Here is an 18431-nt window from a genome sequence, read left to right as displayed (position 1 = left end):
TACGTGAATATTTTAGACTAGACGCCAATTAATCTAAATAAATTGTCGTGAAATCGAATGTCGTTATTTTTTAGACTAAGATGTTAAACTCAAACTCAAATTAGATTTTGTTACTTTTTAACTGTTCATTTGTTTGGTGCTGATGCATCATTGACTGTATTTTTTTTATTTTAATTATTTAAATAACATTATCAAAATTCGAAATACAGTAACTTGTTGTTAAACATTAAAAAACACCCGTTTAATTTGCAAAGCCACCGCACGTGGATACAAAAAATATATTCTATACGTACTAGAACGTTTAAATTAATATGTTTCTTTGCCTTGAACAAAAGTTTGACGAAAATTTGACACATTATATATTTACTCTGTATACATTGTAACCACACAGTATCGCTCAGAACAAATAAAAAACAACTCGGCAAAACCAAGATGGACACTCACCAAAATGGCGCCTTCAACCTATTACTGACCACCAACTGCAGAAAATATTTAAAGCTCACCAATCGCTCTCCGTGCGAGGGATGTAAATCCAGTCAAGGTCGTTAAACACTTCCATCATCATCATCGCACAGAATGCATTTAGATTTGGAAATATTTTCATCTTTTCTTTTTTTGGCACAACATTTTGAAATTTTTGGTCCTCAATGCTTTTCAACTTTATACTTGTTTGGATTTATAACTATTTTGATCTGAGCGTCACTGATGAGTCTTATGTAGACGAAACGCGCGTATGTCGTACTAAATCATAATCCTGGTATCTTTGATAACTTTTACAAGTAATAACGTAATGTGCATGACAAAGGTTACGCAATTTTCAAATTGATAATGTCCATTGCTAATGTTTAAAATAAAAATATATTTTTTGAAATAATCTGTGTACCCTTAAATTGGAGATACTTAAAATATAATACATTGCTAATATTTCACGGTAATATGCGTCCCCAATCCAAGAACCCTTTATGATGATGAAACGTAAAATTTACCTCTAAATTGAATAGAATTACCAACGTCAGTGCATGGCAATCTTACTTCACTGTTGTTACTAAACTGTAACTGTTGACACCAATTTATATTTTAAACATAGCATATTTCTGTTATAGTATCGTTTCGTTTCATTTACCTTAAAAAGAAAATTATAATACAACATTATGTACAAAAGAAAAGTTCAATAACGCCAAAATTCGATTTAATTTAAATCTATAAAATAATTAAACACATGTATTGTACTTATCCCCGTGTAGTCGTGAAATAAATACAGACGGTGAATAATTTTTTTTAAATGATTATCTGTTCCAGGTATTTAATAGGGAACTCATTTTATCATTGTACACTATTAGTGTACATTTTACTTAATCAGAAAGTTTTTATTTACTTCAAATTTCCTACTTAAATTAATGTTTTTTTACACAGTTGGGTAATCACTTATCAGAAATTTCTTACTCTTAGAAGAATGTTATGATTTTTCAGAATGAGGAAGCATGGCATTTAAAAATACGGTCAATTTGATTACTGAATTAGAGCGTCGATATTTAGAGTGCAGCATATGTACAGAAGTTTTCGACGAAGATGAACGAATACCTAGGCTTCTCCCCTGTCATCATCCATTTTGTTCAGAATGTATAAAAAGGCTCGGTCGCCGAAAGGATACTATTAAATGTCCGACCTGTAACGCTGTACATAAAGTAAAGAAGAATGGACCAATCGATTTTCCGAAGGATAACACAAGGCGGGATTTGACCTCATTTTTGCAAACTCACTCGGATCACAATGCTTTTAAGAAATGTTCTCAGTGTGGCAATACCGTTGATATTACATTTAAATGTCAGCAATGTAATATTAACCTTTGTGAATTTTGTCGTTGTCAACACGAAACAGAAAATAAAACGCACGAGGTACTTATCAACAAATCTGAGACATTCCGAGAGGAAGATGACAATCTTGATGTTTGTCAAAATCCTCATCATGAAAGGGCAAAAGTCAAATATTTCTGCAATTCTTCAAACTGTCAAAGTGTTCTTTGTCCTTCATGTGCACTAGATGAACATAGAGACATCAGTAAGCATGATCTTGAGGACATTGAAGCAGCTTTCAAACAGCGGAAAAGTGAATTAGGAAATGACGCAAAATCTCTTCGAACACGAATACTGCATGTCGAATCCACCGTGCAAGAAGTCCGTGACAAAACTAATACTTTACAAGTTGAAAAAAATGAATTCATAAAACAAATGGATGCCATATATAACAGAGGTATTAAAGATTTAAAAAACAAAAGACAAAGTCTTCTAGATAGATATACTGCGTCGTTCAAACGGAAAGAATCAAAACTGTTGACAAGAAAAGATAATTTAGACAGTTTTCTTTTAAATGCAAATGAATGTTGTAGCCTTACGGAACAACTTATAAACCGCAACAGTATGAGCTCCTTCTTGAACGTGCATCAGACAATAGATTCTCATGTTAAACGGTACTTAAATACACCTGTAGAAGATTCAACTTGCGATAGAAAAGATACCGAGAAAAATGTCGATTTTGATGAATATCTTCAAATGTTTAATAGTAATGTTGAAATTCTGGAAAACAACCAAAGAGAGGAAAATTTGAAGCCGTTGATCGAGCCGGCAAAAGGTATCTGACTCTTTATTAATTATTGCTATTATTGAAAAAATGCCTTTCTTTTTAGTTTCAAAATAAGACTTTTTTTAAACAACCTATTTAGGTAATAAGCAAGACCATATGAAATCTACTTTATACTTTCAGTTAGACTGTTGTGTTTTTTTGTGAGGTGGTAATCATAATGACATGGCCGTTAGAAATATAGCGTTAATGTTTCTCATTTGCACAACCAAATAGCCATACTATTTCTGTTTAATATTAGAGGACATGTTCTATGACGATATGAAATCACATACTTGAGACAAATTCAATACTTGTCAAAAATATATAATGCATTCATTCAAATGACAAATAAGCAAATTTAAAACTCCATAAATAATATAGTCCTATTGAAATATATGGTCTTCTTAATATATTAAAGTCAATTCATAATTTCACATCTAAACACAATAAATACACTGCGTCACATGCTATATTAGTAGTCGGTTAAATATATCTCACGTTTATGAGTTAAACAAACTTATTGGCATTAAAGTAGTTCATGCAATGCTCTTAAAGAATTTCTATAGACCTCTGTTCTTTTTATTTTTGTAATACTGAGTTATTTTCTTTCAGAACAATATGTCATTCTTTCGAATAATCAACATGGACGATACCATGTTTCATTAAAATATGCTCCGAAGCATGAAATAATGACCTGTGTGAGGTCAATTTTTCCATGATAAAATGCAAACTATAATTTACTTCAAAATTATATGCGTTTGATAGTTTTTTGTTGCCGATATTGGAATCTATTTGTTAAAGATCAATCTATGCTAGGTGTAAAAAAAACCGTCATTGTCCGCAGTTTAATTTTGGAAACAAACAATGTGAAGTTTTGTTAATTTTTCGCTTCAATACGGAGACAGTATCATATATGTGAGATGAATTTGAATGTAAAACTCTGATTTATCACATTTGTGCGTTAGATTTTAAAAATGACACTGAAAAGGAAATCAAACTGTGAGCTACGTTTATTGATATTCGTTTTCGTGTTACATGCACATTTATCACGATAGCGTGCTCCCTTCGTGTTAGTTCTTATTTTTTTTTTACATATCTGTGTACCTTTTACAGTATCAAACAGAGGGATGAAAGATACAAGAGGGAAAGTCAAACTCATAAATCGAAAATAAACTGACAACGCCTGGCTAAAAATTAAAGAGGACAAACAGACAAACAATAGTACACATGAGACAACATAGAAAACAAAAGAATAAGCAACACGAACCCCACAAAAACTAGGGGTGATTTCAGGTGATCCGAAAAGGTAAGCAGATTCTGCTCCAAATGTGGCGCCCTTCGTGTGGCTTAGGTAGCACTCCACAGTTAGATGTGTAGTTTCGCATTTTGGCCCCTGTGGATTTTTCAAATATGAGAGCTAGTGTGCAATAAAAATCATTTTTGGATAGCTGAGTATTAAAATAGCCTTTGTATTGGGTTTATATGAACATCAAGGTTATGTAATATATGTAATATAGGCTGTTTTCTGCATGACAGTCCGTATTTGCATGTCCCTACCATACATTGGTCCGGCAATTATTGTAATGTTTTTTTCCAACTTTTTATCGCACGAACTTTGTGATTGGATTTTACGAAAAAATGAGGCGAAAGACACCCATTTTTTATTTGATCATTACGAAGATTTATGAAAACAGTTTCTAAAAAGGTATCACTCAAAGGCATTGAAATTCTAGTTTGATCCAAATTCTGGGGGGATATGTGACATGTCAACCCCCCTTTTTGCAATATTTTATGGTAAATAAATGCCGAATGTTGCCATGGATACACATATAAGGAATTAATTTTCACTCTTTTAACTTTTGAAAAGCAAATCTATGGAATATACTGATTACATACATATGCACATGTACAACACAAACAGTTGGGTTAATGTATTAGATATCCAGGAATAGGAGATGATAAAACATTTTGTGGCTCATTTTTAATTTTATTTTCTAACTGTGGAGTGCTACCTTATGTTATAACAAATCCGGTAAATAGTCTATTTCGGTAGGTCACATTCGTTAAAGGGAAGGGGATTGTAGTTACGACATAAGGAACATTTCCGATATCTTTTATGAAACGGTTATTCCATAACGGTCAACCAACTCGGGATGGCGTCCGTAAAATTTACGAAAGGATAATTCCTACTTCACCATGTGGAACTCTTGGTTTAGTAGCTTCCTTTAGCAGCAACCCTCTATCAACAAAATCATGATAGGAAATGCAAGCACGGTAATATCGTATCAATTGGGAGAAATATACTCCTTATGCAGGTTCTGCTGGAATGTTGCTACTTAGAAATGGACAGTTCACAATTAGAAAGCAGAAATCATTACTTTTGTCGATAGTTTTATTTTCGACCGACCCTCATTGTCAATTTCTAGATGTAAGTCAAGATATGATCTGACTAAACTGTATCTGTTGTATCCATTATCTCTAGTTCGATGGGATAGATGCGTTCTACATAGTCAACAAATTTTTAATTATTTAGTGAAAGAACGTCATCTATATAGCGGAAAGTAGAGCTAAAGGATATTGCTAACTTCTTAACTTTCTTCCTAAGAAGTTTCTGTATGAAGTCAGTCTCATAATAATAAAGACACAAGTCGGCAAGAAGAGGGGCACAATTGTTACCATTGGAATGCCGACAGTCTGTTGAAAAACACGTCCTCCGAACGTCCTCCAAACGTAACAAATGTGTTGTCTATAAAAACATCAAGCATCTTTATAATGTCAGTTTCAGAGAATTTTTTGTTAAATGTCAAATGTTATTTGTCAAATGATTAACTAATATAATGTTCTTATATTCTATTGAATAGCATCATTTTTAAAATTGAAAACAAAATAACTTTCCCGCAATATAGATGTCATTAAAAATATAAACACAACGCCAACCTAGAAACACCTCTTTTTTTATAAACTAATTTGGAACAATAAATAACTGATAAATTGTCTTGTATTTTTCATACACTGTTATCGGATGGTAATATTTTATGTGTGCCTTACGTCATGTAGTTACAGTAGTTATCAAAGGTACCAGGATTATAATTTAATACGCCAGACGCGCGTTTCGTCCACATAAGATTAATCAGTAACACTCGGATCAAAATAGTTATAAAGCCAAACAAGAACAAAGTTGAAGAGTAATATTTTTCTTGTGTATGAATAAAAATTTTAATATCTAGATTAATTATTTCACATTCTACATTTTACGTAGGGCGTATTACCTGAACGCATAAGAAAGGAATATCCCACTTTAGTGTGGTCGGTAAAAAAAGAATGCTCAAATTAGCAAATCTCTATAAAAAACATAGTTTTTTTTAGGTATATAAGTCAGATAATACATATTTTAGGCTTTTTCTCGTCGTAGAACACATCTCGGGGTATCAGGATTCTCTAAAGAAAGACCTACCTACTGTCGGTCTTTCATTTGATCAATGCTGAAAACTCTCGGTGTGTTCTACGACAAGAAAAACCTTAAAATATGCATAAAATATAACATAAACTATTTAAATAAAAATAAAAAAAACCCACTGAATATGTTAAAATTTTTAAATATTAGATTTACAAGTAATTCATTTTCGATGCAAAGCGCTTCTTCACGTCATTTTGTTGTATTCGTGATTGAGTAGTGTGTAATGGCAGCTATTTGATTGTATTAAAAGAACGATCTACTCTTTGACTATTATTTAACTGTCATTTAAGTCTATTATGAATATATACTGTGTGTTCATTGGGGTTTAGAATAGGTACATGTACACACTTTAATGATAAGAGACATTTTTAGGGTGGAAGGGGCTAATCCTATCAGTTGAATGCTTCGGACGCATGCAATTTTTTGTGATGTTTACATTTTTACAGCACTGGATCGATACCTCTGCTAGTGGGCTGTCAGTCCCCTATGTTATCATCAACTTCTAATTTCGGTACTGACATAATTTTTATGAAAGTTTTCTAAAATGTCCGTTAATAAATTTTGAATTTATAAGAAACTAAGATTTCAACTCCCTAAGTCAATGTTGACCAGAAATAAATTTGGCTATTTAAAGATCCTAATAGCTTTTTATCTTTTTAGTATATTCTTATTGTTGGATTTTAAATAAATGGGGTTTTAACGTTCCTGATTGAATCTGGAAAAAAAGAGTATGATGCACGAATTTTAAAACTTGTTGCTTTAATTTTTTCATCATAGATACTAGGATTGAAATTTTGTATTGGCGTCAGAAGCTAATTTGTTAGGCGTCAGAAGCTAACTTCTTAGGAAGAAAGATAAGAAGTTAGCAATATCCTTTAACTCTACTTTCCGCTATATAGATGACGTTCTTTCACTAAACAATTCAAAATTTGGTGACTATGTGGAACGCATCTATCCCATCGAATTGGAGATAAAGGATACTACAGATACAGTTAAGTCAGCTTCATATCTTGACTTACATCTAGAAATTGACAATGAGGGTCGGTTGAAGACAAAACTTTACGACAAAAGAGATGATTTCAGCTTTCCAATTGTGAACTTTCCATTTCTAAGTAGCAACATTCCAGCAGCACCTGCATACGGGGTATATATCTCTCAATTGATACGATATTCCCGTGCTTGCATTTCCTATCATGATTTTCTTGATAGAGGGTTACTGCTCACAAGGAAGCTATTAAATCAAGAGTTCCAAATGGTGAAGTTGAAATCATCCCTTCGTAAATTTTACGGACGCCATCACGAGTTGGTTGACCGTTATGGAATAACCATTTCACAAATGATATCGGATATGTTCCTCACGTCGTAACTACAATCTCCTTCCCTTTCATGAATTTGACCTACCGAATTAGACTATTTACCGGATTTGTAATCACATAAGCAACACGACGGGTGCCGCATGTGGAGCAGGATCTGCTTACCCTTCCGGAGCACCTGAGATCACCCCTAGTTTTTGGTGGGGTTCGTGTTGTTTATTCTTTAGTTTTCTATGTTGTGTCATGTGTACTATTGTTTTTCTGTTTGTCTTCTTCATTTTTAGCCATGGCGTTGTCAGTTTGTTTTAGATTTATGAGTTTGACTGTCCCTTTGGTATCTTTCGTCCCTCTTTTGTTCTATTCTTGAGGTAGAAAAGTGTTTAAGTTAGTATTTCAAAGATTCAAGATTTTGTTAACAGTATTAAATATCATGACCATATCAATGATATTTCAAGTCAGCACCGCGGTGCTGACTACTGGGCTGGTGATACCATTGGGGGATAAAAACTCCACCAGTAGTGACATCGACCTAGTGGTTGTAAAAAGACTCATCATAGATACCAGGATTGAAATTTTGTATTTCGTCTACAAAAGACTCATCAGTGACGGTTGAATCAAATGAACTTTACAAGACAAAATAAAGTACGAAGTTGAAGAGCACTGAGGACCAAAATTTCCTAAAAGTTTTGCTAGATACAGCCAATGTCATCGATACCTCAGTGTTTCATACAGTTCATCTATATTTTCTTGAAAAAGATTTCAGCTGTTTTTAAATTGTTTGTAATTTTCATCTTGTCCTAAACATAGCATTTTTTCACTCTGCTGATTTACTGTCATGGCAGTTGAGTTAAAAATTATAACACAAATGACGAAGGGAGTGCTTTAAACATTCCTTGTCTATCTGTAATGTACTAGATTAAACATGTGACTTCATGTACATGGTGGTGTAAATTGCAACACGACGGATGTCATATTTTGAGCAGGATCTGCGTGTTCCTGAGATCACCCCAATTTTGGTGGGGTTGATCCTTTTCAGTTGTAATTTTTATGTTGTGTTTTGTTTACTATTGATTGTTTGTCTTTTTATCTTTTAGCATTGGCGTTGTTAGTTTATTTTCGACTGAGAAGTTTTGAATGTTCATCTGGTATCTTTCGTCCTTCCTTTACATAAAATATATTTTTTTTTATGTTTTACGAAATATATTTTAAAGCAGGCTATCTCCAAATATTTCATAAAATGGATGGCCACGGAGATTTTATTGAGCTACATCTTTAAGAACATTTTCAGATTTTGTAAATATCACGTATGGAAAAGCGAATTTAATTGGAGCCGAAAGGAATTCATAATACAATATTATAAGTTACATTGTTTGATATTGACCTCCTACGAATCAACCGAGAATAAGTAAAATGCATAGAAAATGATGACGAAGGTAAAATCACTATAAAATTGACTAACCCTATTTTAGACCCGTAGGAGGTTACATTACATTAAGGAGATGCATGTGCAATTTTGAATTGAAACATCATAATTATGAAGTAGAAATAATCAATAGGTCTTGAAAAGAATAAATCATGTAAGAATTAGAGAAAGATAGATTCCACCACTGCAATAAATGTATTATAATAGGTCTCCATTCGTGGTTTGTAAATACTTAAAATTTAACAGATAAGAGTGTCGAAATATCGTTATAAACGAGGTAAAGTGGTGCAATCTGTTCCTTTTATGATTTTTATCCTTCTAAAAAAGTCATGCTCTTAACATGTGACATCATCAGACATTGTCGTCTTTTTGTATGACATCCAATGGCAAATTCAGAAGAAAAAAAACTTTGACGTCGTAATTAAATTTCAACCAATCATTTACCGATAACAAACATTTTACTAGTGAGGAGAAATATTTTTCTTATGCAGCTCAAGAAATGTGAATGATACACAATCAATAGAGAATTTAGTTTAATATTCAAATACAACAGATTCGCCTTGTAAATAACACAAATGGCAAAGGGAGTGCATTAAACATTCCTTTTCGATTCTGGAATGTACTGAATTACACATTGGACTTCATGTACATGTTGATCTTAATTGCAATACGACGGATGTCATATGTGGAACCGTATCTGCGTGTTCCTGAGATCACCCCAATTTGGGTGGGACCGGAAGGATCTGGGTGCGGGAGAATTTCGCTGCATTAAAGACCTATCGGTGACCTTCTACTGTTGTCTGTTCTATGATCGGGTTGTTGTCTCTTTGACACATTCCCCATTTCCATTCCATTTCTTTATTACTTTACACGCTTTATCAACTCTATTGATATAAGAAGATGTGTTATGATGCTATTGAGACAACTCACCATCCAATTCACAATTGGTAAAAAGAAAACCATTATAGGTAAAAGAACGGCCTTCGAGACGACGTTTTGGCTCACACTGAACATCAAGCTATAAAGGGTCCAATTAAGACTAGTTTGATACTAACATTCTGTACTACCCTACCTTCATCCGAAATGTACACTTAGATGCAGACTATTGATACGTATAACAACATAACGATTGTATTGAAGTTTTGGTTCAGACCGAACATCAAGCTATAAGGGATCCAATTAAGACTACTTTGATACTAACATTCTGTACTACTCTACCTTCAGCGTAAATGTACATTTAGTTGCAGACTATTGATACGTATTACAACATAACGATTGAATTGAAATGAAAAAGATTGATTAGTCAAGAATTTCAACAGAAACTTGGGTTAGAATAGCAACTAATGTTTTATATCAGTGTAGAAAAACAACTTTAGAACCATAGTAATTTTGTATATTTGCAGGGCACCAACAAGAACGCCATGAGATGAATTCGATTAACAAATTTGGAAATCAAATTTGCAAAACTTTAGCAGATGTGTTTGGTTACTTCACCCAAAAAGTAAAACAGAGTGTCATGTATATGATCTATTCAATCAGCATGGTTCTAAAAACTCCAACAAAGCTAATACAGCTATTACGCCCTGAAAACCCATACAATACACAGGCTCATCAAGAACAGCCAAACGAACGGATCGTTGGAAATGTACAACAAGATGTCAGACATGTTGGAAGGTTTAATCTCAGGTCCATTGGTATCGCCAATTACCAAAGAAGCATTGAATGGAAAAATTATATTAGAGAACATATTTCAAAATACCTGATTGACGTTTTTGCCGTATTTTGGAGTATTGTGTTTGCTTATAGTTTCTTCACAATTGTATGCGAAATGTCATTGCTACCACTTGCCCTTACAGAACACAATAAACGTAAGTATGAATATACAGATTGCTAGTGTATTCTGAGTTTTCAATCATAACAGATAAAATTGTTTTTTTTTTATAGAAACGTTATCAAAAATACGTTCAAACTCATGCATATTTATAGTTGCATAGTAGAACAATGTAAAATAACAAAAGTAACGAACTCCGGGGAAAATTAAAAATAGAAGTTAATTAATGGAATGCCAAAATCAAAAGCTCAAACACACTTGGAACAGTATTTTCTTAGATAAAAATTTGTGGATTATAGCAAACAAATTAGTTATCAAAGGTACCAGGATTACAAATCCTTGTAATGAAAGGTAGGAACAAAAAGCATAAAAGTCATGGTAGACATCGAATATTGAAAAAAAACATTCACAAGTCTTTTTATGTTTGTCAAATAGAATCACTGTTGATGTGAAATATAAATGCGCATATATGAATAAGATAAAGCTTGCCATTAAATTGTTGCATATTCAGTTTTCTTCTACTAGGTCTAGGATGAGCTATATTAGTACCATATGAGTCCGTTTACGTGTCTGTTTTCCAAATCACACCGCAGTAACTAGAAAAGTCAATAATATGTTTACTTTGTACATCTTAGTTCAAATGTATCATAAAAAATCTGCGTTTCATGCATGTGTCACAAGATATATGTATATATTTGTCGTGTACATTTTAGTATTTTGTACATGTTATTACTAGTAAAAAAACTTTGTACGAGTAAATACTTGTATGATACCGTCACAACAGTTTTTACTTGTACAACTATAATAATTACTAGTAAAATATGAGAAAAAGATAATAACTTGTACAACACAATATCTTTGAGTTATATTTGTTTCTTCTTTTGCTGTAAATGTGTTATTCAATAACTCCTTTCTTTGGGTTTAGTCTGGGAATTTTTGTCAATTGTTTTTTTTTTTTTTTTAACTAGTTTCTCTTATTCATGCACTAGTTTTTTTTTTTTTTTCAAGTTTGTATAAGTATTAATTTTGAAAGGTTAGAAGATTACAGACAAACGACGGACGCAAAGTAACAACATACGCTAAAATGACACCTTCATCAAAGGAGTAGGTACGGTTTTGGCAAATTTTACCCTCAAATTTCAGGTTAATCTAACAAAAGATTTTGCACTTTTTAAACAGCTAAGTGTCTGTTTCAATTGATTCAATTCTTTTATGTGACAGATTTTGACTGATTTAGTCATTCAAAACGCTCCGATTCAAGCTTAAATATGAAAAAATCTATCAAATTTGCCACTTTTCAGATTTTTTTTGTCAACAATGAAAGTGGTCAGATCCGTGTTCATCCTCAACCTTTATATATGATATGTGTTGTCATCAAATACAACTTAGATTTCAATACTATGAATGAACACGAATGCGGCCACTTTCATTTAAGACAGAAACCGTTAAAAATCTAACTCAAAGGCTAAAATTGAGAATATTTCAGTAATTTAGCATGACTTAATGGTGTTAGTACACAATATATGTGCATTTTATTGTCAAAAACATACCATGTGTATGTAGCAGAACCATTGTACTTTCCAGCAAATAGCTAAAAGATTACATTTTCACAATTTTGTAAAACTGCTATATTTTGGGGCCAAAAACGGGTCTTACTGAACCTACTCCGTTAGCTAAACAGTTTGTTGCCACTTAAATACAGACAAGCGGTGCAAGGTGACAAAGTCGTTAAAAGCAAAAATAAAATAAAACCATTTTACCCTTTATTTTCAAACAAAAATCATGATAAAATATGTCATATGTAATATCATACATTGGAAACAAAAGAAAAGCTCATAGATCAAATAACCTTTTTTTGCATAAGACAAGGAAGTATGACATCTGGAATTACACAATAAGCTCAATCTTTTTCATTTACACTTGCCTGTCTTATAGTCACACCGACAGCTGCAGTGAACATGGCAATGGTCACCACTTAAAGAATGCAATTGTGCTGCTCAAATGACGTTTATCTCAGTGTTCTCTGGTATATCCAATCATTTCTCTGGATCTCTTCGATTATATTTTTTGACTCAATAAACCAATTATGATTCCAACTTTTTTCCTATTTTGTATCCATTTTCGGCAATATTCACTTGATATTTCGACAGTCCATCGGACCTCAGTCTACCATTTGCACTGGTATTATAAAAAGTATATATCATAAATATTTCAATCATCTTTTGAAATGTGATGTTCAAATCAAATGGTTAAGTTCATCAACTCTAATATAATAAATAATTTCGTCTCCTATGCGAATGGGTTTTTCAATTTCTGCTTCATTCAAAACACCATACTGCTGTAAGAAATATCTTTGAAGTGCTGACTATTTGGAACTTAATTTACCTCTCTTTACATTTCTTATATTCTCTCTGTATCTTACGCGTGTGAAATCGAATTATTAGAGTTAATTATTTCACCATGATATTTTTTTCTACATTGTTTTCCATCTTTACACTTTGACTTTATTTGAAGTTTTGCTTATATAGTTGTTACCCAAAAAGTACACACATTTTGGTGTTTTGTTTTAGTCATAAATTATTTGTTAAAAGGGAAAGGTTTTGTTGAGAACATCAAATTGGCCAAGGTAGAATAATGATTTGTACAAGTTATTATGTTTTTCTCAGTAAAAATTGTACTAGTAATTACTTGTACAACTGTATCTGTACAAGTAATAACTTGAATTGTGGCTTCATACAAGTAATTACTTTCATAAAATGTTTGGACAAGTAATAACCTGTACAAAATAATAATATGTACTTGACATATGTACCAACGGGGTAGGGTCATTAACCCATTGCAACTCATTAAATAGTTGCTTTTTAGCACCTTGGACCTTAGTGTAGTAAGGACAAAATAAGACTTTTGATTCTAACTTTTCAGTATGATCTAAATTGAATATAATTAAGGTATCATGGTTGAATTACGTTGATAAGATTTATCTCCTGCTGTCGGTGTTGAATGATGTCATGTAAGAAATATAATTACTTTTTCTTGTGAATGTGTGCATTTCTTAGGAGAAGTTAAATAGTCGTGCATAATATCATGTCATGTGCCGAAGTACGGCCTTTCACACGCAGCATTCGCTCAAACCGAACAGCATGCTATAAAGGGTCCAATTAAGACAAGTGTAAAATTATTCAAACAGGAAAACAAACGGTCTAATCTTCATGGCAAAACACGAAAAAATTATGAACCACATCAACAAATGACAACCACATGCGTAGTGGGTTTAAACGTTTGGGTTGCATTTCTATAAACATCGACAATGCAATTTCCATAAGAACTGCCTATGACACTTTTACTATGAAGTTTGGTAAAAAATTATATCCGAAAACGAAAAGTTAATAATCACTATTATTTAATTCAAAGTTCAAAACATAGGACTGTGCGGCATATTTTCAACATTTATGCCCCGAACTTATACTAACAATTACATTCTGTACTTCCCTATCTTCACTGGTCGTCTTTAGAATTATGTGTGTATCTGGTAACATTCCAAAGTTATTTCTCTATTATATAACAGAGATCAATCTTGGACCGAGCACGTGAACGAAACAAAATATATATGAATATTATATTTCTCCCCACAAGTGGCATGACTAGTGAAACAGCTGTATATAAAATTGCAACCTTTAACAAGTACAAACTTTTATCTTAACATGCCACATTAGTGTATCATTACAACATAGAAAGACACACCAGATAAAATATCAATTATTATGGCTTAATTTAATCAAAAAGAAATATTAACAAAAACAAGTATACATACACTGAACGAATAAATTTGATCTATGACACAATATGAATACCATATGTCAAATAATGTCAAAAAGACAACTATAAACTGGGACAAAGTGGCGAGAAATAAAATAACGTACAGGAGTAGCTTTAAATATAATAATTTTGTGTGAAGATAACTAAAATATTTTCTACCAAATAAATTTGTTGCTCATAGTACGAGAACAGAAGTAAATTATCGTAATGCTAAACACTTTTCAAATGTGTGTAAACATTATTTAAAGATCGTATTACAACATTAATAATAATAGTAAGATAATTTATACGGATCACAAAGTGAGTTCTGTGCTTTTAATACAATATCAAAGTAAGATTTAGGATGTAAATACAGTTGTTAATAGGGTTTCTACTAACAGCCAAGTCTACTTATCAAACATCAAATCAAACTATGATGAGCTCCCACACCAAACGTGGTAAAAAGTAAAATCACAAAAATACTGAACTCCGAAGAAAATTCAAAACGGACAGTCTCTAATCAAATGGCAATATCAAATAATAAAACACTTCAAACGTCATATTCCTGACTTGGTACAGGCATTTTCAAATGTAGAAAGTGGTAAATTAAACCTGATTTTATAGCGCTAAACCTTTCACTTGTCATTCCTGTCCAGTGCACAATGTTTATTCAATATTGTCAACAACGCGATTTCTACGATGTTTACATTATTTGAACCTAAATATAGTGTTTACATCGTTGACATTGTTAACATTGCGATGTATACAATGTTGAAAAGATATCGTGTTTACATTGTTCACATCGCGATGTTGACAATATTAACACAATGTCGTGTCAATATCGTTTACATCGTTCGAACTCTTATATATTGCTTACATCGTTGACATCGTTAACATCGTGATGTATACATTGTTGAAAAGATATCGTGTGTACATTGGTTACACTGTCATATAAACAATTTTTAAAACACTAATTGTGTCAAGTTAGAGTTATAACATCACATTTTTTTAAAAAGATTTTGTTTTGTTGTTAAAAAAATGCAAACTGCATAAATGTAATCTACAGACTTTATTGAACAGTATTAATTGTTTTGTTGTTAAAAAAAATGCAAACTGTACAAATGTAATATACAGACTTTATTGAACAGTATTAATTGATAAAAAAAACTTACGATGTTAACGAAGTAATCACAAAACTGTAAATATCACGATGTATACGATGTAAACGATGTTAACAGAAAGGTAGAGAGTCGATATACAACATAAACACGATGTTGACACGATATTGTTAACTTTGCGATGTATACAAGGTGAAAGATGTACAATGTAAACAGAAAGGTATAGACTCTGAGCAAAACATTAACACAAATGCTTATTGACAAAGTATTGTCAACATTACATCACGATGTATACAATGTGAACGATGTACACACATAGGTGTAGACTTGGTACTCTTCTTTCATACGATGTTGACAATGTAAACGATGTAAACACAATACTGTAAACATCACGATGTATACGATGTTAACGATGTAAACAGAAAGGTAGAGAGTCGATAAACAACATAAACACGATGTTGACACGATATTGTTAACTTTGCGATGTACACAAGGTGAACGATTTACAATATAAACAGAAAGGTATAGACTCTGAACAAAACATTAACACGAATGCTTATTGACACAGTATTGTCAACATTACATCACGATGTATACAATGTGAACGATGTACACACAAAGGAAAAGACTAGTTCCACAAAATGTAAACGATGTAAACACGAACATCACGATATGTACGATGTTATCGATGTAAACAGAAAGGGTGAGAGTCGATATACAATATAAACACGATGTTGACACGACATCGTCAACATCACGATGTATACGATGTGAACTATATAAACAGAAAGGTATAGACTCTATATATGCAACATAAAGAACATATAGATTGGATATAATGTAAATAAAATAACGACACTATAAAGTTGACATTGCGATGTGACAATATCGACAAAACATTGTGCATCGGACACTTGTATGACAGTTGCATCGATATCCACGTAACAGTCAATGACGCTTGACATATTGGTCAAAGTGACGTACTTCGTATTGATGCAAAGCTACTACCAACAATGCTTCATCATCATTCAAGTTAAGACGATAATAAAATTTTAATTACCGAATCGCACTTTTGGTTCTTAAAATTGAAATAAAGGGTATCACAAATATAATTAATTAAATCTGTCTAATATCTTACTGTACATTTACAAATTGATAATTAGAATCTGTTGAGAACACATTTTAGCACAAATACGGTGATTCTAACATCTGATGCAGGAACTGTTTACTAGTAGCATGTCCATAGATAGATTGGTAGGGAGTCACAGTAATTTAGAAAGTCTTTTTAAAATTGTAACTTTAAAATTTCCTGGAATTTTTCTTTATACTTTTATCTTGTTTACATATTTAATTGTTTTTAACACTTATTTATTTGCAGTTACTGGACTGAAGTTCAACACTCAAGTGACAAGTCAATTTGCATGTCGATCAGCTGATAATCAGACAGTAGCTACAAAACCATCTGAAAATATGTCATGTGGTTCGACACGTAGACTTTATAAGTACGCAGGTGTTTTTGCAAACACATCTTTTCTTCCGGAACAAGAAAGTTCTATTGAATTTTCTATCAAATTTAAGCAAATGTCTTTGAAAGCGAAAGAGTATGATGACTTACTTATTTTTGAATTTGGATTGACAAATGACAGCATAAGCACCAAATTATTATCCCCATCAATATTTGCTGTCAGTGGTTTTTCATGCCAGAACAAGTTCGGTGTCTGTCTTTCGATTGGAAATATACTGTTAATTGAAAGTAAAGACATATTCAAAAGTGAAACCAATTCATATTTTGCTGAAGGGCGATTTATACTTAATTATCAACCCTCTACTTTAACACTTTTATTTTTAGCCAAATTTTCCCAGAGTAAGACAACGATAGAGTTATATAGAATTCAACCCTTCAAATTAAGAGGTACACTATGGCCGGTTTTTGCTGCATATGAAACAAATTCTGTTTCGATGACCATTAAAACAAATCAAGTTGGATTTGATCGTTTCACATTGTATCCAAACTTATACATTTCTGATGATAACAAAACCATGTCTAATAAACAGTTAAGAGGAACGTATTCAAGCGACAGTTTTGCGACTCCTGTTATATTTACACGTCTTAAAAACTTTGGAACCTCAGGTACTATTCAAACAATGCTAAACATTGATTTCGTCGATTTAAACGGTGGTAACACATTATATAAGTTTGGTATTGGGAAACATGAATATGGAGTGTTTAAAGAAACTGTACTTTTAGAATGTACCAAGTGTGTTTGGACAATCCTTTTTGGCCTCTATCCATCATCTGGTTACTGTTTGTCGGTTCACTCTGATACGAAACAGATAATGGTAGGAAACCATCTTAGTTTGTTTTTACATTACCATAGAAATGGTAGCATTGAAATGTACATTGTTAATTATTACTTTGGTTATAGCCATCGCATATTTCAATTTGAACAATTTCACAATCAGCCTCCAAAAGTTTATATTGAAAAAATTGATGCAAAGGATATTGTCATATCTTCAACTAAAAAGTCCAATATATTTAATATGACAAAAGTGATCATAGCACTGTTAGTAATAATATACTTCTTTATGATTTAAGAAAGAATATTGACAAAATGAGAGAGAAAATTGTTAACATTGAATAATGTGGATAAATAGCATGGCATCACAGGCTTTGAAATTTACATTTTAGAAAACGGATTTTCTGAATTTTTGATGATATCATTAATGTTTTATTTCGAATTTCAAATGACCATCACTTATATTAGTATAAACGAAACATTCAATACGTTGAATGGTTAGCTAAAAAATATTACAATATTAGCCTTTGTTCGATCTTTTTTAATACGGGTCCAATGCATTACATATCAGTGTAAAC

The 18431-nt window shown here is 32.2% G+C and overlaps 1 protein-coding gene across 1 annotated transcript; it reads left to right on the top strand.

Moving 5' to 3' along the window:
• Window positions 1–1476: 1476 nt before the first annotated feature.
• On the top strand, window positions 1477–18278 carry LOC139487158 (uncharacterized). Its single transcript, XM_071272134.1, has 3 exons — window positions 1477–2628; window positions 10216–10680; window positions 16935–18278. The coding sequence occupies exons 1-3, from the start codon at window positions 1482–1484 to the stop codon at window positions 18149–18151; spliced, it is 2829 nt and encodes a 942-aa protein (XP_071128235.1). The 5' UTR covers window positions 1477–1481; the 3' UTR covers window positions 18152–18278.
• The last annotated feature ends 153 nt before the right edge of the window (window positions 18279–18431 follow it).

This window comes from Mytilus edulis, chromosome 8, assembly GCF_963676685.1.
Source record: "Mytilus edulis chromosome 8, xbMytEdul2.2, whole genome shotgun sequence".
Classification (NCBI taxonomy): Eukaryota; Metazoa; Mollusca; class Bivalvia; order Mytilida; family Mytilidae; genus Mytilus; species Mytilus edulis.
Note: the sequence above shows the minus strand (reverse complement) of the source record. Positions and strands in the feature narration are given on the sequence as shown.